Source organism: Oncorhynchus masou, chromosome 12 (assembly GCF_036934945.1).
Source record: "Oncorhynchus masou masou isolate Uvic2021 chromosome 12, UVic_Omas_1.1, whole genome shotgun sequence".
Taxonomy (NCBI): domain Eukaryota; kingdom Metazoa; phylum Chordata; class Actinopteri; order Salmoniformes; family Salmonidae; genus Oncorhynchus; species Oncorhynchus masou.
The window spans coordinates 1,859,435-1,881,934 of NC_088223.1; the positions used below are offsets into that span (position 1 = coordinate 1,859,435).

General features: G+C 38.2%; 1 protein-coding gene across 2 annotated transcripts in view; it reads left to right on the top strand.

Annotated features, from left to right (window-relative positions):
• fam91a1 (family with sequence similarity 91 member A1) overlaps positions 1 to 22,500 on the top strand; it is a 132,119-nt gene that overhangs the window by 53,818 nt on the left and 55,801 nt on the right. For both annotated transcript variants that reach the window (XM_064979458.1, XM_064979459.1), the window contains 4 exons: positions 3,925 to 4,028; positions 4,208 to 4,326; positions 8,955 to 9,041; positions 9,981 to 10,110. In XM_064979458.1, coding sequence (XP_064835530.1) covers positions 3,925 to 4,028; positions 4,208 to 4,326; positions 8,955 to 9,041; positions 9,981 to 10,110 — 440 coding nt within the window. The remainder of the gene's footprint in view (positions 1 to 3,924; positions 4,029 to 4,207; positions 4,327 to 8,954; positions 9,042 to 9,980; positions 10,111 to 22,500) is intronic.

Consider the following 22,500-nt stretch of genomic DNA (forward strand, 5'->3'; position numbering starts at 1 on the left):
CACTACATCACCACACTACTATATCACCACACTACTATATCACTATACTACTATACTACTACAACACTATATCACTATACTACTAGATCACTATACTACTATATCACTGCACTACTGTACTACTACAACACTATATCACTGCACTACTGTACTACTACAACACTATATCACTATACTACTATATCACTATACTACTATATCACTGCACTACTATACTACTACAACACTATATCACTATACTACTATATCACTATACTACTATATCACTATACAACTACACTACTATATCACTATACTACGATATCACTATACTACTATATCACTGCACTACTATATCACTACTACAACACTATATCACTATACTACTATATCACTATACTACTATATCACTATACTACTATGGGGCGGCAGTGTAGCCTAGTGGTTAGAGCGTTGGACTAGTAACCGGAAGGTTGCGAGTTCAAACCCCCGAGCTGACAAGGTACAAATCTGTCGTTCTGCCCCTGAACAGGCAGTTAACCCACTGTTCCCAGGCCGTCATTGAAAATAAGAATTTGTTCTTAACTGACTTGCCTGGTTAAATAAAGGTAAAAAAAAAATATATATATATATATATATATCACTATCACTATACTACTATATCACTATACTACTATATCACTGCACTACTATATCACTGCACTACTATACTACTATATCACTATACTACTATGTCACTATACTACTATATCACTGCACTACTATATCACTGCACTACTGTACTACTATATCACTATACTACTATATCACCACACTACTATATCACTACACTACTATATCACTATACTACTATATCACTATACTACTATATCACTACACTACTATATCACTGCACTACTGTACTACTATATCACTATACTACTATATCACCACACTACTATATCACTACACTACTATATCACTATACTACTATATCACTACACTACTATATCACTAAACTACTACACTACTATATCACGGCACTACTATATCATTATACTACTATACTACTATATCACGGCACTAATATACTACTATATCACTCTACTACTATATCACTACACTACTATATCACTGTATCGCCACACTACTATACCACTATACTACTATATCACTGCACTACTATATCACTATACTACTGTATCATTATACTTCTATATCACTATACTACTATAGCACCACACTACTATATCACTATACTACTATATCACCACACTACTCTCTCACTATACTACTATATCACTAACCTACTATACTACTATACTACTATATCACTATACTACTATATCACTACACTACTATATCACTACACTACTATATCACCACACTACTCTCTCACTATACTACTATATCACTATACTACTATACTACTGCACTACTATACTACTATATCACCATACTACTATATCACTATACTACTATATCACCACACTACTATATCACCACACTACTATATCACTGTACTACTATATCACGACACTACTATATCACTGTACTACTATATCACTATACTACTACACTACTATATCACTACTGCTATATCACTACACTACTATATCACTGTACTACTATATCACCGCACTACTATATCACTACACTACTATATCACTACACTACTATATCACTACACTACTATATCACCACACTACTATATCACTATACTACTATATCACTATACTACTATATCACTATACTACTATACCACTATACTACTATATCACTATACTACTATATCACTATACTACTATATCACCACACATCTATATCACCACAATACTCTCTCACTATACTACTCTCTCACTATACTACTATATCACTCTACTACTATATCACCGTACTACTATATCACCATACTACTATATCACCACACTACTATATCACTATACTACTATATCACTATACTACTGTATCACTACACTACTATACCACTATACTACTATATCACTATACTACTATATCACTATACTACTATATCACCACACTTCTATATCACCACACTACTCTCTCACTATACTACTCTCTCACTATACTACTATATCACCACACTACTCTCTCACTATACTACTATATCACTATACTACTATATCACTACACTACTATATCACCACACTACTCTCTCACTATACTACTATATCACTGCACTACTATACTACTATATCACCCTCCTACTATATCACTATACTACTATATCACTGTACTACTATATCACTCTACTAATATATCACTACACTACTATATCACTGTACTACTATATCACTATACTACTATATCACCACACTTCTATATCACCACACTACTCTCTCACTATACTACTACACTACTATATCACTACACTACTATATCACCGTACTACTATATCACCACCCTACTATATCACTATACTACTATATCACTATACTACTATATCACCATACTACTTTCACTATACTACTATATCACTATGCTGCTATACTACTATATCACCACACTACTATATCACTATACTACTCTCTCACTATACTACTATATCACTATACTACTATACTACTATACTACTATATCACTCTACTACTCTATCACTACACTATTTTTTTTTTTACATTTTACCTTTATTTAACCAGGCAAGTCAGTTAAGAACAAATTCTTATTTTCAATGACGGCCTAGGAACAGTGGGTTAACTGCCTGTTCAGGGGCAGAACGACAGATACCTTGTACCTTGTCAGCTCGGGGATTTGAACTTGCAACCTTTCGGTTACTAGTCCAACGCTCTAACCACTAGGCTACACTGCCGCCCCAATATACACTACTATATCACTATACTACTTTATCACCACACTACTCTCTCACTATACTACTATATCACTGCACTACTATACTACTATACTACTATATCACCACACTACTATATCACTCTACTACTATATCACTCTACTACTATATCACTACACTACTATATCACTGCACTACTATATCACCACACTACTATATCACCACACTACTATATCACTCTACTACTATATCACTACACTACTATATCACTACACTACTATATCACCGCACTACTATATCACTATACTACTATACTACTATATCACCACACTACTATATCACTGTACTACTATATCACCACACTACTATATCACTCTACTACTATATCACCACACTACTATATCACTATACTACTATATCACTGCACTACTGAATCACTACACTACTATATCACCATACTACTATATCACCACACTACTATATCATCACACTACTACATCACTATACTACTATATCACTACACTTCTATATCACTACACTACTATATCACTACACTACTATATCACTACACTACTATATCACTATACTACTATATCACTACACTACTATACTACTATATCACTATACTACTATATCACTATACTACTATATCATCACACTACTATATCACTATACTACTATGTCACCACACTACTATATCACTACACTACTATATCACCACACTACTATATCACCACACTACTATATCACTACACTACTATATCACTATACTACTATATTATCACACTACTATATCACTATACTACTATGTCACCACACTACTATATCACTACACTACTATATCACTATACTACTATATCACCACACTACTACAACACTATATCACTATATCACTGCACTACTATACTACTACAACACTATATATGGTCTTCAATACCACTTCAAGCCTATGGAAGCCTTTTGTGGCAGCCAAATCCACAACCATACACTGCTGGGCTCCCTCTTTGAGCCTCTTTAAAGACTCTTGGGACATGTTAACACAGCACCAAACCCAAGGGAATGTCAATGAATATGAATAAATCACCTCCACACTATAAGACACACGCCCCTAACACACAGGCCTCGTGTTAATGTATGTTCCCCACCCCGTGTCCCAGGAGCACTGTGGACCCCAAACAGATGCTGTTGTCGTGGGAACAGGGAAGTCCTGAGATGGAGGCTGGATCCTCTGCTACAGACACCACCAGCCTGGAGAACCAAGGTGAGAATCTCCACGGTTACCTCCCAGAACACACCACAAGCCCTGGATCTGGCTCAGGCTGCCCAAAGTAACCCCTGAGTAAGGCGGCTCGAGCCTGATCCCAGGTCTGTTTGTGCTGTCTCAAAACAATCCATCCAAAGCATCGTGGGATTATGAGTTCTCCTCTCTCTGTGTGTTAGACAACACCAGTGTTAGCAGCCTGAGTAACCCTGGTCCTGCTGCCCCGCCCACCAAGAGGATCGCCTTCCTGTTTGACTCCACCCTCACCGCCTTCCTCATGATGGGGAACCTCTCTCCGGTACGTACCCTAACCTCTGACCCCTAACCCTTGATAATATTATAGTGTTATTATAGATACTATGTTAGTAGATTATAATATTATCAAATTAAAGTTTGTCACGTGCGCCGAATACAACTGGTGTAGACCTTACAGTAAAATGCTTCCAGGCCCTAACCAACAGTGCAATTCTTAAGTAAAAAAATAGGTATTAGGTGAACAATAGATAAGTAAAGAAATAAAAGCAACAGTAGGAAGACAGTGAAAATAACAGTAGCGAGGCTATATACAGTAGAGGGGCTATATACAGTAGAAGGGCTATATACAGTAGAGGGGCTATATACAGGTGGCACCGGTACAGAGTCAATGTGCGGGGGCACAGGGATTAAACTAATCGTGTAAACTTTAATTAACTAGGAAGTCAGGGCACCATGGGAAAATGTTTATAGAGTCTCTATTTCCCGAATCGACACTTCAGGTATCTTCATATCTTATCAAAATAGTCACTTATTAATTAATTATTATTGCCTCATCAGTTCTCATTACTGAATGTCGCAAACCTTTCTATATCTGCAAGAACCCTAGCCTAAATCATGAATGGACATGATGGTCATGTAGCCAACACTACAGCCAACACTACAGCTGTCTGGTCTCCGTGGCCTATATAGCTGTAGTTCTTAACCATTTCTAGTTATGGAGCCAACACTACAGCTGTCTGGTCTCCGTGGCCTATATAGCTGTAGTTCCTAACCATTTCAACATGTAGTGACAGCTCCAGGGTTTTATACACTTCTGAGAAAAGGGCGGTTCCAGGACGCCGACGTAATGTCTATGCTCACATGGGCGTGGCCATTGATTTGGTTAACTTTATATGAAAAACCCATATTTTCTCATTTAGAAGGTTAACATCACATTACATCTTTTCACAAATAGTTTCATGTTTGATCACATACATTTCAAAATATTTAGATGCCAACCTGACAGCTGGGAAATGTGCACTTTAAGAGATACAGTTGTGTGTTTCCTGTCCTTCATGAGATCACCAAATGAGACAAACTCGACATGACTGTCCCTTAAGTGTCCACGGACCATTCCCACATTCTCAAAAATAGAAATATTGTTTACTTATTCAAGCTTTTGATGTCCAAGTGTCTCTGTGTTCCACAGTTTACATTCCTCGAACACGGCAGAGCAGAGCGTGTTTTATGACCGACCATAAAACAGTTGACTTCCCGCTCTCCCCCCCCCCACTCTCTCTACGAGAGAGAGAGCACACTGTAGAGAGGACCCACAGTAACCTGATCCTTCAGATCATCACAGGAGAGTTATGACAGAGTACTGGTAGGAGTAATAGGAGGAGGGGTAGTAGTAGCGGGAGGAGGAGTAGCAACAGTAGCAGCAGCAGCAGTAGTAGTAGCAGCAGTAGTAGTAGCAGCAATAGTTGTAGTAGCAGCAATAGCAATAATAGTAGTAGCAGTAGCAGTAGTAAAAGCAATAGTAGTAGTAGTAGCTGTAGTAGTAGTAGCAATAATAGCAGTAGTAGTAGTAGAAGTATTAGTAGTAGTAGTCGCTGTAGCAGTAGTTGTGGTTGTATTAACAGTAGTGGTAGTATTAGTAGTTGTGGTAGTATTAATAGTAGTTGTTGTAGTAGTAGATATAGTAGCAGTAGTAGCTGTAGGAGTTGTAGTAACCGCAGTAGTAGTAGCTGTAGTAGTAGTAGTACCAGCAGTAGTAGCAGTAGTAGTAGTAGCAACTGTAGTAGTAGTAGTAGTAGCAACTGTAGTAGTAGGAGTAGTAGTAGTAGTAGTAGTAGTAGTAGTAGCAGCAGCAGTAGTAGCAGTAGCAGCAGTAGTAGTAGTAGCAGTAGCAGCAGTAGTAGTAGTTGTAGTAGTAGTAGCAGCAGTAGTAGTAGTAGTAGTATCAGTAGTACTAGTAAAAGCCATAGTAGTAGTAGTAGTAGTAGTAGTAGTAGTAGAAGCAGTAGTAGTAGTAGTAGTAGTAGTAGTAGTAGTTTAGTGGTACTAGTAACAGCCGTAGTAGTAGCAGCAGTAGTAGTATCAGTAGTAGTAGTAGTAGTTGTAGTAGTACTAGTAACAGCCGTAGTAGTAGTAGTAGTAGTAGTATCAGTAGTAGTAGTAGTAGTAGTTGTAGAAGCAGTAGTAGTAGTAGTAGTAGTATCAATAGTAGTAGTAGTAGTATCAATAGTAGTAGTAGTAGAAGCAGTAGTAGTAATATCAGCCGTAGTAGTAGCAGTAGTAGTATCAATAGTAGTAGTAGTAGTAGTAGTAGAAGCAGTAGTAGTAGTAGTAGTAGTAGTAGTAGTAGTAGTATCAGTAGTAGTAGTAGTAGTTGAAGTAGTAGTAGTAGTAGTAGTAGTAGTAGTAGTATCAGTAGTTGTAGTAGTAGAAGCAGTAGTAGTAGTAGTAGTAGTAGTAGTAGTATCAGTAGTAGTAGTAGTAGTAGTACTAGTAACAGCCGTAGTAGCAGCAGTATCAGTAGTAGTAGTAGTAGTAGTAGTAGTAGTATCAGTAGTAGTAGTAGTAGTAGTAGTATCAGTATCAGTAGTAGTAGTAGTATCAGTAGTAGTAGTAGTAGTAGTAGTAGTAGTATCAGTAGTAGTAGTAGTAGTATCAGTAGTAGTAGTAGTAGTATCAGTAGTAGTAGTAGTAGTAGTAGTATCAGTAGTAGTAGTAGTAGTTGTAGTAGTAGTAGTAGTATCAGTAGTAGTAGTAGTAGTAGTTGTAGTAGTAGTAGTAGTATCAGTAGTAGTAGTAGTAGTAGTTGTAGTAGTAGTAGTAGTAGTAGTATCAGTAGTAGTAGTAGTAGTAGTAGTAGTAGTTGTAGTAGTAGCAGTAGTGTTTGTATTAGCAGTCGTGGTTGTATTAGTAGTTGTAGTGTTAGTAGTAGAAGTAGTAGTAGTAGTTGTAGTAGTAGTAGTAGTATCAGTAGTAGTAGTAGTATCAGTAGTAGTAGTAGTAGTAGTTGTAGTAATACTAGTAACAGCCGTAGTAGCAGCAGTATCAGTAGTAGTAGTAACAGTATTAGTAGTAGCAGTAGTGGTTGTATTAGCAGTCGTGGTTGTATTAGTAGTTGTAGTGTTAGTAGTAGAAGTAGTAGTAGCAGCAGAAGTAGTAGTAGTTGTATTAGTAGTAGTAGCAGTAGTAGTAGTTGTAGCAGTACTATTAGTTGTATTAGCAGTGGTGATTGTATTAGTAGTAGCAGTAGTAGTAGCAGTAGTAGTAGTTGTATTAGTAGTAGCAGCAGCAGTAGTAGTTGTATTAGTAGTAGCAGCAGTAGTAGTAGTTGTATTAGTAGTAGCAGCAGTAGTTGTATTAGTAGTAGCAGCAGTAGTAGTAGTTGTATTAGTAGTAGCAGTAGTAGTAGTTGTATTAGTAGTAGCAGCAGTAGTAGTAGTTGTATTAGTAGTAGCAGTAGTAGTAGTTGTATTAGTAGTAGCAGCAGTAGTAGTAGTTGTATTAGTAGTAGCAGCAGTAGTTGTATTAGTAGTAGCAGCAGTAGTAGTAGTTGTATTAGTAGTAGCAGCAGCAGTAGTAGTAGTTGTATTAGTAGTAGCAGCAGTAGTAGTAGTTGTATTAGTAGTAGCAGCAGTAGTAGTAGTTGTATTAGTAGTAGCAGCAGTAGTAGTAGTTGTATTAGTAGTAGCAGCAGTAGTAGTAGTTGTAGTAGCAGCAGTAGTAGTAGTTGTATTAGTAGTAGCAGCAGTAGTAGTAGTTGTATTAGTAGTAGCAGCAGTAGTAGTAGTTGTATTAGTAGTAGCAGCAGTAGTAGTAGTTGTATTAGTAGTAGCAGCAGCAGTAGTAGTTGTATTAGTAGTAGCAGCAGTAGTAGTAGTTGTATTAGTAGTAGCAGCAGTAGTAGTAGTTGTATTAGTAGTAGCAGCAGTAGTTAGTAGTTGTATTAGTAGTAGCAGCAGTAGTAGTAGTTGTATTAGTAGTAGCAGCAGTAGTAGTAGTTGTATTAGTAGTAGTTGTATTAGTAGTAGCAGCAGTAGTAGTAGTTGTATTAGTAGTAGCAGCAGTAGTAGTAGTTGTAGTAGCAGCAGTAGTAGTAGTTGTATTAGTAGTAGCAGCAGTAGTAGTAGTTGTATTAGTAGTAGCAGCAGTAGTAGTTGCAGACATAGAAGTAGTAGCAGCAGTAGTCGTTGTATTAGCAGTAGTGGTAGTATTGGTGTTTGTAGTAGTAGTAGCATTACTAGTTTCAGCAGTAGTAGTAGTAGCAGTAGTTTTAGCAGCAGCAGCAGTAGTAGTAGCAGTAATAGTAGTAGTATTAGCAGTTGTATCAGTAGTAGTAGTAGTGGTAGTCGTTGTAGTTGTTGTATTAGCAGTAGTGGTAGTATTGGTGTTAGTAGTAGTAGTAGCATTACTAGTAGCAGCAGTAGTAGTAGTAGCAGTAGTTTTAGCAGCAGCAGCAGTAGTAGTAGCAGTAATAGTAGTAGTATTAGCAGTTGTATCAGTAGTAGTAGTAGTGGTAGTCGTAGCAGTTGTAGTGGTTGTATTAGTACTAGTAGGTTTAAAGCTGGACTGAGTTCCTTTTTTGGGGGACGGGACCCCCGTTCCCCTCCTGCGGACTCCTCGCCCCACAGTTTGGTAAACACTATCCTAAAACCATGTCTCTGTTCTCCCCCTCAGAACCTGAAGAGCCATGCGGTCACCATGTTTGAGGTGGGGAAGCTGTCAGACGAGACCCTGGACAGCTTTCTGATGGAGCTGGAGAAAGTAAGCTGTGTGTGGAATTGAGCTAGAGAGTAAGCCTTCATTACTTGGCTCCATGGGAACTAAACCAGTCGCTGGAGGTGGCAAACCAATTTACACAAAGGAGCCGTTGAGGGACACAGCGTTTTTGGCAACGTAATATGGCAACACAACAGGGTCACTTGGGCAGACTCAAATTTGTACACATGAAAGACACAGGAAAGAATATACACACACAAACGGCGAGGCCCAGAGTTATTTTGACCATGTTACTATCCCCTCTCTCTCTCTGTCTGTCTCTCTCTCTCTCCTCCATCAGGTAGAGAGCACGGCGGAGGGCGAGGCCCAGAGTTATTTTGACCATGTTACTATCCCCTCTCTCTCTCTGTCTGTCTCTCTCTCTCTCCTCCATCAGGTAGAGAGCACGGCGGAGGGCGAGGCCCAGAGTTATTTTGACCATGTTACTATCCCCTCTCTCTCTCTGTCTGTCTCTCTCTCTGTCCTCCATCAGGTAGAGAGCACGGCGGAGGGCGAGGCCCAAAGTTATTTTGACCATGTTACTATCCCCTCTCTCTCTCTGTCTGTCTCTCCCTCTCTCTCTCTCTCCTCCATCAGGTAGAGAGCACGGCGGAGGGCGAGGCCCAGAGTTATTTTGACCATGTTACTAACCCCTCTCGGTCTGTCTCTCTCTCTCCTCCCTCAGGTAGAGAGCACGGCGGAGGGCGAGGCCCAGAGTTATTTTGACCATGTTACTAACCCCTCTCGGTCTGTCTCTCTCTCTCCTCCCTCAGGTAGAGAGCACGGCGGAGGGCGAGGCCCAGAGGTATTTTGCCCATGCTACTAACCCCTCTCTGTCTCTCTCTCTCCTCCATCAGGTAGAGAGCACGGCGGAGGGCGAGGCCCAGGGGTATTTTGCCCATGTTACTAACCCCTCTTTGTCTGTCTCTCTCTCTCCTCCATCAGGTAGAGAGCACGGCGGAGGGCGAGGCCCAGAGGTATTTTGACCACGCGCTGACCCTCAGGAACACCATCCTGTTTCTCCGCTACAACAAGGAACTAACCACCGACCAGGGCCCTGATCTGCCTAACAACGGTAACTAACAACACAGCCTATACCCTTGTTCTTTAGTTAGGAAGCAATAACATAATGCTCACACCCTGTTCTGTGTGTTTCAAGTAGTTAGAATTCAAAATAAAAGTGGTTGGAAAAGTTATGAGATACTTTGTATGCAAAAGTATAATAACACTGAACAACTATATAAACACAGCATGTAAAGTGTTGGTCCCATGTTCCCATACAGACAAAAAGCTTATTTCTCTCAAATGTTGTGCACAACTTTGTTTACGTCCCTGTTAGTGAGCGTTTCTCCTTTGACAAGATAATCCATCCACCTGACAGGTGTGGCATATTATTAAAAAGCTGATTAAACAGCATGATCATTACACAGTTGCACCTTGTGCTGGGGACAATAATAAGCCACTCTAAAATGTTCAGTTTTGTAACACAACACAATGCTGCAGATGTGGCAAGTTTTGAGGGAGTGTGCAATTGGTTTGCTGACTGCAGGAATGTCCACCAGAGCTGTTGCCAGAGAATTGAATGTTCATTTCTCTACCTTAAGTCATCGTTTTTGAGAATTTGGCATGACGTCCAACCGGCCTCACAACCTCAGACCACTTGTATGGCGTGGTGTGGGCGAGCGATTTGCTGACGTCAATGTTGTGAACAGAGTGCCCCATTACGGTGGTGGGGTTATGGTATGGGCAGGGCATAAACTAGGGACAACGAACACAATTGGATTTTATCCATGTTAATTTGAATGTTGAGATACCGTGATGAGATCCTGAGGCCCATTGTCGTTGCATTCATCCTCCATCACCTCATGTTTCAGCATGATAATGCACGGCACCATGTCGCAAGGATCTGAACACAATTCCTGGAAGCTGAAAATGTCACCATTCTTCTATGACCTACATACTCACCAGACATGTCACCCATTGAGCATGTTTGGGATGCTCTGGATCGACATGTATGACAGCGTGTTCCAGTTCCTGCCAACATCCAGCAACTTCACACAGCCATTGAAGAGGAGTGGGACAACATTCCACAATCAACAGCCTGATCAGCTCTATGTGAAGGAGATGTGTCATGCTGCAGGAGGCAAATGGTCACACCAGCTACTGACTGGTTTTCTGATCCACTCCCCTACCTTTTATTGAAAGGTATCTGTGACCAACAGATGCATATCTGTATTCCCAGTCATGTTAATTCCATAGATTAGGACCTCATGAATTTATTGAGCTGTATTTCCTCATATGAACTGTAGCTCAGTCAAATCTAGTAGTAGTAGTTTTAACATCCTGTCTGGTTATTGGTGTTTTTATAGATAGTAGTTTTAACATCCTGTCTGGTTATTAGTGTTTTTATAGATAGTAGTTTTAACATCCTGTCTGGTTATTAGTGTTTTTATAGATAGTAGTTTTAACATCCTGTCTGGTTATTAGTGTTTTTATAGATAGTAGTTTTAACATCCTGTCTGGTTATTGGTGTTTTTATAGATAGTAGTTTTAACATCCTGTCTGGTTATTAGTGTTTTTATAGATAGTAGTTTTAACATCCTGTCTGGTTATTAGTGTTTTTATAGATAGTAGTTTTAACATCCTGTCTGGTTATTAGTGTTTTTATAGATAGTAGTTTTAACATCCTGTCTGGTTATTAGTGTTTTTATAGATAGTAGTTTTAACATCCTGTCTGGTTATTAGTGTTTTTATAGATAGTAGTTTTAACATCCTGCCTGGTTATTAGTGTTTTTATAGATAGTAGTTTTAACATCCTGTCTGGTTATTGGTGTTTTTATAGATAGTAGTTTTAACATCCTGTCTGGTTATTAGTGTTTTTATAGATAGTAGTTTTAACATCCTGTCTGGTTATTAGTGTTTTTATAGATAGTAGTTTTAACATCCTGTCTGGTTATTGGTGTTTTTATAGATAGTAGTTTTAACATCCTGTCTGGTTATTAGTGTTTTTATAGATAGTAGTTTTAACATCCTGTCTGGTTATTAGTGTTTTTATAGATAGTAGTTTTAACATCCTGTCTGGTTATTAGTGTTTTTATAGATAGTAGTTTTAACATCCTGTCTGGTTATTAGTGTTTTTATAGATAGTAGTTTTAACATCCTGTCTGGTTATTAGTGTTTTTATAGATAGTAGTTTTAACATCCTGTCTGGTTATTGGTGTTTTTATAGATAGTAGTTTTAACATCCTGTCTGGTTATTAGTGTTTTTATAGATAGTAGTTTTAACATCCTGTCTGGTTATTAGTGTTTTTATAGATAGTAGTTTTAACATCCTGTCTGGTTATTAGTGTTTTTATAGATAGTAGTTTTAACATCCTGTCTGGTTATTAGTGTTTTTATAGATAGTAGTTTTAACATCCTGTCTGGTTATTAGTGTTTTTATAGATAGTAGTTTTAACATCCTGTCTGGTTATTAGTGTTTTTATAGATAGTAGTTTTAACATCCTGTCTGGTTATTAGTGTTTTTATAGATAGTAGTTTTAACATCCTGTCTGGTTATTAGTGTTTTTGTAGATAGTAGTTTTAACATCCTGTCTGGTTATTAGTGTTTTTATAGATAGTAGTTTTAACATCCTGTCTGGTTATTAGTGTTTTTATAGATAGTAGTTTTAACATCCTGTCTGGTTATTAGTGTTTTTATAGATAGTAGTTTTAACATCCTGTCTGGTTATTAGTGTTTTTATAGATAGTAGTTTTAACATCCTGTCTGGTTATTGGTGTTTTTATAGATAGTAGTTTTAACATCCTGTCTGGTTATTAGTGTTTTTATAGATAGTAGTTTTAACATCCTGTCTGGTTATTGGTGTTTCTATAGATAGTAGTTTTAACATCCTGTCTGGTTATTAGTGTTTTTGGTGTGTTTTTGTTGAGGGGTGTTTTGGTGCTTTAATCAAGGGAAGTTCATTGATATTCACTTATTATTTCATTGTAAATGAAATACTCCAGCCAACATAACTGAGTGTGTAATATAATATAATACTCCAGCCAACATAACTGAGTGTGTAATATAATATAATATAATATAATACTTCAGCCAACAGAACTGAGTGTGTAATATAATATAATACTTCAGCCGACAGAACTGAGTGTGTAATATAATATAATACTTCAGCCGACAGAACTGAGTGTGTAATATAATATAATACTTCAGCCGACAGAACTGAGTGTGTAATATAATATAATACTTCAGCCAACAGAACTGAGTATGTAATATAATATAATACTCCAGCCAACAGAACTGAGTGTATAATATAATATAATACTTCAGCCAACAGAACTGAGTGTGTAATATAATATAATACTTCAGCCGACAGAACTGAGTGTGTAATATAATATAATACTTCAGCCAACAGAACTGAGTGTGTAATATAATATAATACTCCAGCCAACAGAACTGAGTGTGTAATATAATATAATATAATACTTCAGCCGACAGAACTGAGTATGTAATATAATAGAATATAATACTCCAGCCGACAGAACTGAGTATGTAATATAATAGAATATAATACTCCAGCCAACAGAACTGAGTATGTAATATAATAGAATATAATACTCCAGCCAACAGAACTGAGTGTGTAATATAATATAATGCTCCAGCAAACAGAACTGAGTGTGTAATATAATATAATACTCCAGCCAACAGAACTGAGTGTGTAATATAATATAATACTCCAGCCGACAGAACTGAGTGTGTAATATAATATAATACTTCAGCCAACAGAACTGAGTGTGTAATATAATATAATACTTCAGCCAACAGAACTGAGTGTGTAATATAATATAATACTCCAGCCGACAGAACTGAGTGTGTAATATAATATAATACTCCAGCCAACAGAACTGAGTGTGTAATATAATATAATACTCCAGCCAACAGAACTGAGTGTGTAATATAATATAATATAATACTCCAGCCAACAGAACTGAGTGTGTAATATAATATAATACTCCAGCCAACAGAACTGAGTGTGTAATATAATATAATACTCCAGCCAACAGAACTGAGTGTGTAATATAATATAATACTCCAGCCAACAGAACTGAGTGTGTAATATAATATAATACTCCAGCCAACAGAACTGAGTGTGTAATATAATATAATACTCCAGCCAACAGAACTGAGTGTGTAATATAATATAATACTCCAGCCAACAGAACTGAGTGTGTAATATAATATAATACTTCAGCCAACAGAACTGAGTGTGTAATATAATATAATACTCCAGCCAACAGAACTGAGTGTGTAATATAATATAATACTCCAGCCAACAGAACTGAGTGTGTAATATAATATAATACTTCAGCCAACAGAACTGAGTGTGTAATATAATATAATACTTCAGCCAACAGAACTGAGTGTGTAATATAATATAATACTCCAGCCAACAGAACTGAGTGTGTAATATAATATAATACTCCAGCCAACAGAACTGAGTGTGTAATATAATATAATACTTCAGCCAACAGAACTGAGTGTGTAATATAATATAATACTCCAGCCAACAGAACTGAGTGTGTAATATAATATAATACTTCAGCCAACAGAACTGAGTGTGTAATATAATATAATACTCCAGCCAACAGAACTGAGTGTGTAATATAATATAATACTCCAGCCAACAGAACTGAGTGTGTAATATAATATAATACTTCAGCCAACAGAACTGAGTGTGTAATATAATATAATACTCCAGCCAACAGAACTGAGTGTGTAATATAATATAATACTCCAGCCAACAGAACTGAGTGTGTAATATAATATAATACTCCAGCCAACAGAACTGAGTGTGTAATATAATATAATACTCCAGCCAACAGAACTGAGTGTGTAATATAATATAATACTCCAGCCAACAGAACTGAGTGTGTAATATAATATAATACTTCAGCCAACAGAACTGAGTGTGTAATATAATATAATACTCCAGCCAACAGAACTGAGTGTGTAATATAATATAATACTTCAGCCAACAGAACTGAGTGTGTAATATAATACTCCAGCCAACAGAACTGAGTGTGTAATATAATATAAAACTTCAGCCAACAGAACTGAGTGTGTAATATAATACTCCAGCCAACAGAACTGAGTGTGTAATATAATATAATACTCCAGCCAACAGAACTGAGTGTGTAATATAATATAATACTCCAGCCAACAGAACTGAGTGTGTAATATAATACTCCAGCCAACAGAACTGAGTGTGTAATATAATACTCCAGCCAACAGAACTGAGTGTGTAATATAATATAATACTTCAGCCAACAGAACTGAGTGTGTAATATAATATAATACTCCAGCCAACAGAACTGAGTGTGTAATATAATATAATACTTCAGCCAACAGAACTGAGTGTGTAATATAATACTCCAGCCAACAGAACTGAGTGTGTAATATAATATAATACTTCAGCCAACAGAACTGAGTGTGTAATATAATACTCCAGCCAACAGAACTGAGTGTGTAATATAATATAATACTCCAGCCAACAGAACTGAGTGTGTAATATAATATAATACTCCAGCCAACAGAACTGAGTGTGTAATATAATATAATACTTCAGCCAACAGAACTGAGTGTGTAATATAATATAATACTTCAGCCAACAGAACTGAGTGTGTAATATAATATAATACTTCAGCCAACAGAACTGAGTGTGTAATATAATATAATACTTCAGCCAACAGAACTGAGTGTGTAATATAATATAATACTCCAGCCAACAGAACTGAGTGTGTAATATAATATAATACTTCAGCCAACAGAACTGAGTGTGTAATATAATATAATACTTCAGCCAACAGAACTGAGTGTGTAATATAATATAATACTCCAGCCAACAGAACTGAGTGTGTAATATAATATAATACTCCAGCCAACAGAACTGAGTGTGTAATATAATACTCCAGCCAACAGAACTGAGTGTGTAATATAATATAATATAATACTCCAGCCAACAGAACTGAGTGTGTAATATAATACTCCAGCCAACAGAACTGAGTGTGTAATATAATACTCCAGCCAACAGAACTGAGTGTGTAATATAATATAATACTTCAGCCAACAGAACTGAGTGTGTAATATAATATAATACTCCAGCCAACAGAACTGAGTGTGTAATATAATATAATACTTCAGCCAACAGAACTGAGTGTGTAATATAATATAATACTTCAGCCAACAGAACTGAGTGTGTAATATAATATAATACTTCAGCCAACAGAACTGAGTGTGTAATATAATATAATACTCCAGCCAACAGAACTGAGTGTGTAATATAATATAATACTTCAGCCAACAGAACTGAGTGTGTAATATAATATAATACTCCAGCCAACAGAACTGAGTGTGTAATATAATATAATACTTCAGCCAACAGAACTGAGTGTGTAATATAATATAATACTCCAGCCAACAGAACTGAGTATGTAATATAATATAATATTCCAGCCAACAGAACTGAGTGTGTAATATAATATAATACTCCAGCCAACAGAACTGAGTGTGTAATATAATATAATACTTCAGCCAACAGAACTGAGTATGTAATATAATAGAATATAATAATCCAGCCAACAGAACTGAGTGTGTAATATAATATAATACTTCAGCCAACAGAACTGAGTGTGTAATATAATATAATACTCCAGCCAACAGAACTGAGTGTGTAATATAATATAATACTCCAGCCAACAGAACTGAGTGTGTAATATAATATAATACTCCAGCCAACAGAACTGAGTGTGTAATATAATATAATACTTCAGCCAACAGAACTGAGTGTGTAATATAATATAATACTTCAGCCAACAGAACTGAGTGTGTAATATAATATAATACTCCAGCCAACAGAACTGAGTGTGTAATATAATATAATACTCCAGCCAACAGAACTGAGTGTGTAATATAATATAATACTCCAGCCAACAGAACTGAGTGTGTAATATAATATAATACTTCAGCCAACAGAACTGAGTGTGTAATATAATATAATACTCCAGCCAACAGAACTGAGTGTGTAATATAATATAATACTCCAGCCAACAGAACTGAGTGTGTAATATAATATAATACTCCAGCCAACAGAACTGAGTGTGTAATATAATATAATACTCCAGCCAACAGAACTGAGTGTGTAATATAATATAATACTCCAGCCAACAGAACTGAGTGTGTAATATAATATAATACTCCAGCCAACAGAACTGAGTGTGTAATATAATATAATACTCCAGCCAACAGAACTGAGTGTGTAATATAATATAATACTCCAGCCAACAGAACTGAGTGTGTAATATAATATAATACTCCAGCCAACAGAACTGAGTGTGTAATATAATATAATACTCCAGCCAACAGAACTGAGTGTGTAATATAATATAATACTTCAGCCAACAGAACTGAGTGTGTAATATAATATAATACTCCAGCCAACAGAACTGAGTGTGTAATATAATATAATACTCCAGCCAACAGAACTGAGTGTGTAATATAATATAATACTCCAGCCAACAGAACTGAGTGTGTAATATAATATAATATAATACTCCAGCCAACATAACTGAGTGTGTAATATAATATAATACTCCAGCCAACAGAACTGAGTGTGTAATATAATATAATACTCCAGCCAACAGAACTGAGTGTGTAATATAATATAATACTCCAGCCAACAGAACTGAGTGTGTAATATAATATAATACTCCAGCCAACAGAACTGAGTGTGTAATATAATATAATATAATACTCCAGCCAACAGAACTGAGTGTGTAATATAATATAATACTCCAGCCAACAGAACTGAGTGTGTAATATAATATAATACTTCAGCCAACAGAACTGAGTGTGTAATATAATATAATACTCCAGCCAACAGAACTGAGTGTGTAATATAATATAATATAATACTCCAGCCAACATAACTGAGTGTGTAATATAATATAATACTCCAGCCAACAGAACTGAGTGTGTAATATAATATAATACTTCAGCCAACAGAACTGAGTGTGTAATATAATATAATATAATACTCCAGCCAACAGAACTGAGTGTGTAATATAATATAATACTCCAGCCAACAGAACTGAGTGTGTAATATAATATAATACTCCAGCCAACAGAACTGAGTGTGTAATATAATATAATACTCCAGCCAACAGAACTGAGTGTGTAATATAATATAATACTCCAGCCAACAGAACTGAGTGTGTAATATAATATAATACTCCAGCCAACAGAACTGAGTGTGTAATATAATATAATACTTCAGCCAACAGAACTGAGTGTGTAATATAATATAATACTCCAGCCAACAGAACTGAGTGTGTAATATAATATAATACTCCAGCCAACAGAACTGAGTGTGTAATATAATATAATACTCCAGCCAACAGAACTGAGTGTGTAATATAATATAATACTTCAGCCAACAGAACTGAGTGTGTAATATAATATAATACTCCAGCCAACAGAACTGAGTGTGTAATATAATATAATACTCCAGCCAACAGAACTGAGTGTGTAATATAATATAATACTCCAGCCAACAGAACTGAGTGTGTAATATAATATAATACTCCAGCCAACAGAACTGAGTGTGTAATATAATATAATACTTCAGCCAACAGAACTGAGTGTGTAATATAATATAATACTCCAGCCAACAGAACTGAGTGTGTAATATAATATAATACTCCAGCCAACAGAACTGAGTGTGTAATATAATATAATACTCCAGCCAACAGAACTGAGTGTGATGAAAACAACATCCAGACTCTAAATTCAGAATCAACAGACCTTCTGTTTGTGTTTATAGTGCTGCTGTATGTGGTTCATCTCTGTGTGACACGTCTGTCAGGGTTTTGGTTCATCTCTGTGTGACACGTCCATCAGGGTTTTGGTTCATCTCTGTGTGACACGTCCGTCAGGGTTTTGGTTCATCTCTGTGTGACACGTCTGTCAGGGTTTTGGTTAATCTCTGTGTGACACGTCCGTCAGGGTTTTGGTTCATCTCTGTGTCACACGTCTGTCAGGGTTTTGGTTCATCTCTGTGTGACACGTCTGTCAGGGTTTTGGTTCATCTCTGTGTGACACGTCTGTCAGGGTTTTGGTTCATCTCTGTGTGACACGTCTGTCAGGGTTTTGGTTCATCTCTGTGTGACACGTCTGTCAGGGTTTTGGTTCATCTCTGTGTGACACGTCCATCAGGGTTTTGGTTCATCTCTGTGTGACACGTCTGTCAGGGTTTTGGTTCATCTCTGTGTGACACGTCTGTCAGGGTTTTGGTTAATCTCTGTGTGACACGTCTGTCAGGGTTTTGGTTCATCTCTGTGTGACACGTCTGTCAGGGTTTTGGTTCATCTCTGTGTGACACGTCTGTCAGGGTTTTGATTCATCTCTGTGTGACACGTCTGTCAGGGTTTTGGTTCATCTCTGTGTGACACGTCTGTCAGGGTTTTGGTTCATCTCTGTGTGACACGTCCGTCAGGGTTTTGGTTCATCTCTGTGTGACACGTCCGTCAGGGTTTTGGTTCATCTCCGTGTGACACGTCTGTCAGGGTTTTGGTTCATCTCTGTGTGACACGTCCGTCAGGGTTTTGGTTAATCTCTGTGTGACACGTCCATCAGGGTTTTGGTTCATCTCTGTGTGACACGTCTGTCAGGGTTTTGGTTAATCTCTGTGTGACACGTCTGTCAGGGTTTTGGTTCATCTCTGTGTGACACGTCTGTCAGGGTTTTGGTTAATCTCTGTGTGACACGTCTGTCAGGGTTTTGGTTCATCTCTGTGTGACACGTCCATCAGGGTTTTGGTTCATCTCTGTGTGACACGTCTGTCAGGGTTTTGGTTCATCTCTGTGTGACACGTCTGTCAGGGTTTTGGTTCATCTCTGTGTGACACGTCCGTCAGGGTTTTGGTTCATCTCTGTGTGACACATCCATCAGGGTTTTGGTTCATCTCTGTGTGACACGTCTGTCAGGGTTTTGGTTCATCTCTGTGTGACACGTCTGTCAGGGTTTTGGTTCATCTCTGTGTGCGACTATCATGGTCCAAACATACCAAGACGGTCGTGAAGAGGGCACCTCAAAATCTTTTCCACCTCAAGAGACTAAAAAGATTTGGCATGGGTCCCCAGATCCTCAAAATGTTCTTTAGCTGCACCGTCGAGAGCATCCTGGCATCTGACTGTAAGGCACTACAGAGGGTAGTGCGAATAGCCCAGTACATCACTAGGGCCAAGCTTCCTGCCATCCAGGACCTATATAATAGGCGGTATCAGAGGAGAGCCCATAAAATTGTCAGAGACTCCAGTCACCCTGTATATATTCTCCACATTGACTCTGTACCGGTACCCCCTGTATAGAGCCTCCACATTGACTCTGGACCGGTACCCCCTGTATAGAGCCTCCACATTGACTCTGGACCGGTACCCCCTGTATATAGCCTCCACATTGACTCTGGACCGGTACCCCCTGTATATAGCCTCCACATTGACTCTGTACCGGTACCCCCTGTATATAGCCTCCACATTGACTCTGTACCGGTACCCCCTGTATATATCCTCCACATTGACTCTGTACCGGTACCCCCTGTATATAGCCTCCACATTGACTCTGTACTGTAACACCATGTACAGTATATTGCCTCCAAATTGACTCTACTGGTACCCCCTGTATATAGCCTCCACATTGACTCTGGACCGGTACCCCCTGTATAGAGCCTCCACATTGACTCTGTACCGGTACACCCTGTATATAGCCTCCACATTGACTCTGTACCGGTACCCCCTGTATATAGCCTCCACATTGACTCTGTACCGGTACCCCCTGTATATAGCCTCCACATTGACTCTGTACCGGTACCCCCTGTATATAACCTCCACATTGACTCTGTATCGGTACCCCCTGTATATAGCCTCCACATTGACTCTGTACCGGTACCCCCTGTATATAGCCTCCACATTGACTCTGTATCGGTACCCCCTGTATATAGCCTCCATATTGACTCTGTACCGGTACCCCCTGTATATAGCCTCCACATTGACTCTGTACCGGTACCCCCTGTATATAGCCTCCACATTGACTCTGTACCGGTACCCCCTGTATATAGCCTCCACATTGACTGTGTACCGGTACCCCCTGTATATAGCCTCCACATTGACTCTGTACCGGTACCCCTGTATATAGCCTCCACATTGACTCTGTACCGGTACCCCCTGTATATAGCCTCCACATTGACTCTGTACCGGTATCCCCTGTATATAGCCTCCACATTGACTGTGTACCGGTACACCCTGTATATAGCCTCCACATTGACTCTGTACCGGTACCCCCTGTATATAGCCTCCACATTGACTCTGTACCGGTATCCCCTGTATATAGCCTCCACATTGACTCTGTACCGGTACCCCCTGTATATAGCCTCCACATTGACTCTGTACCGGTATCCCCTGTATATAGCCTCCACATTGACTCTGTACCGGTACCCCCTGTATATAGCCTCCACATTGACTCTGTACCGGTATCCCCTGTATATAGCCTCCACATTGACTCTGTACCGGTACACCCTGTATATAGCCTCCACATTGACTCTGTACCGGTACACCCTGTATATAGCCTCCACATTGACTCTGTACCGGTACACCCTGTATATAGCCTCCACATTGACTCTGTACCGGTACACCCTGTATATAGCCTCGTTATTGTTATGTTACTTTTTATAATCTTTTATTTGAGTCTACTTGGTAAATATTGTCTTCTTCTTGAACTGCACTGTTGGTTAAGGGCTTGTAAGTAAACATTTCACGGTGAAGTCTCCACCTGTTGGTTAAGGGCTTATAAGTAAACATTTCACGGTGAAGTCTCCACTTGTTGTATTCGGAGCATGCAACAACGTTTTTGATTTGATTTGACACGTCCGCCAGGGTTTTGGTTTGCCGGTAATAGGCTTTGGCCGATCCTAAAATAGAAATGCAGATGAATAAAATTGGTCCTGGCCAATCGTCCAGGTGAAGAAGAAAAAAATACCATTGTGAAGTAATGTTTAAATTTGATGGACATACCAGTCAATGTAAATCAAGTTAACTGGTCATGCTCATCGGTCAATAGGAACATTTGCATAATTTAGTGGAATTATATTGTCTCATGCGTACAGTATATTCGTTATGTATCTTATCACACGAGTACAGCACACAGATGCAGAGCCTTCGAGCAGGAAATATGTCAGACAGCAGGAGAGCTGTTGCTACAGCATCAAAAAGAGCAACGGAAGGCAGGCTTCCACGGCGCGTCACACACCACTTTGCAATGAGCTGGAGGCAGGATGCATTTTGAAAACATTTAGTTGTTGGAAACCTGAACGTTTTACTGCATATTATGAGGCATGTCTTACATTGCTTGTAAGTAGCC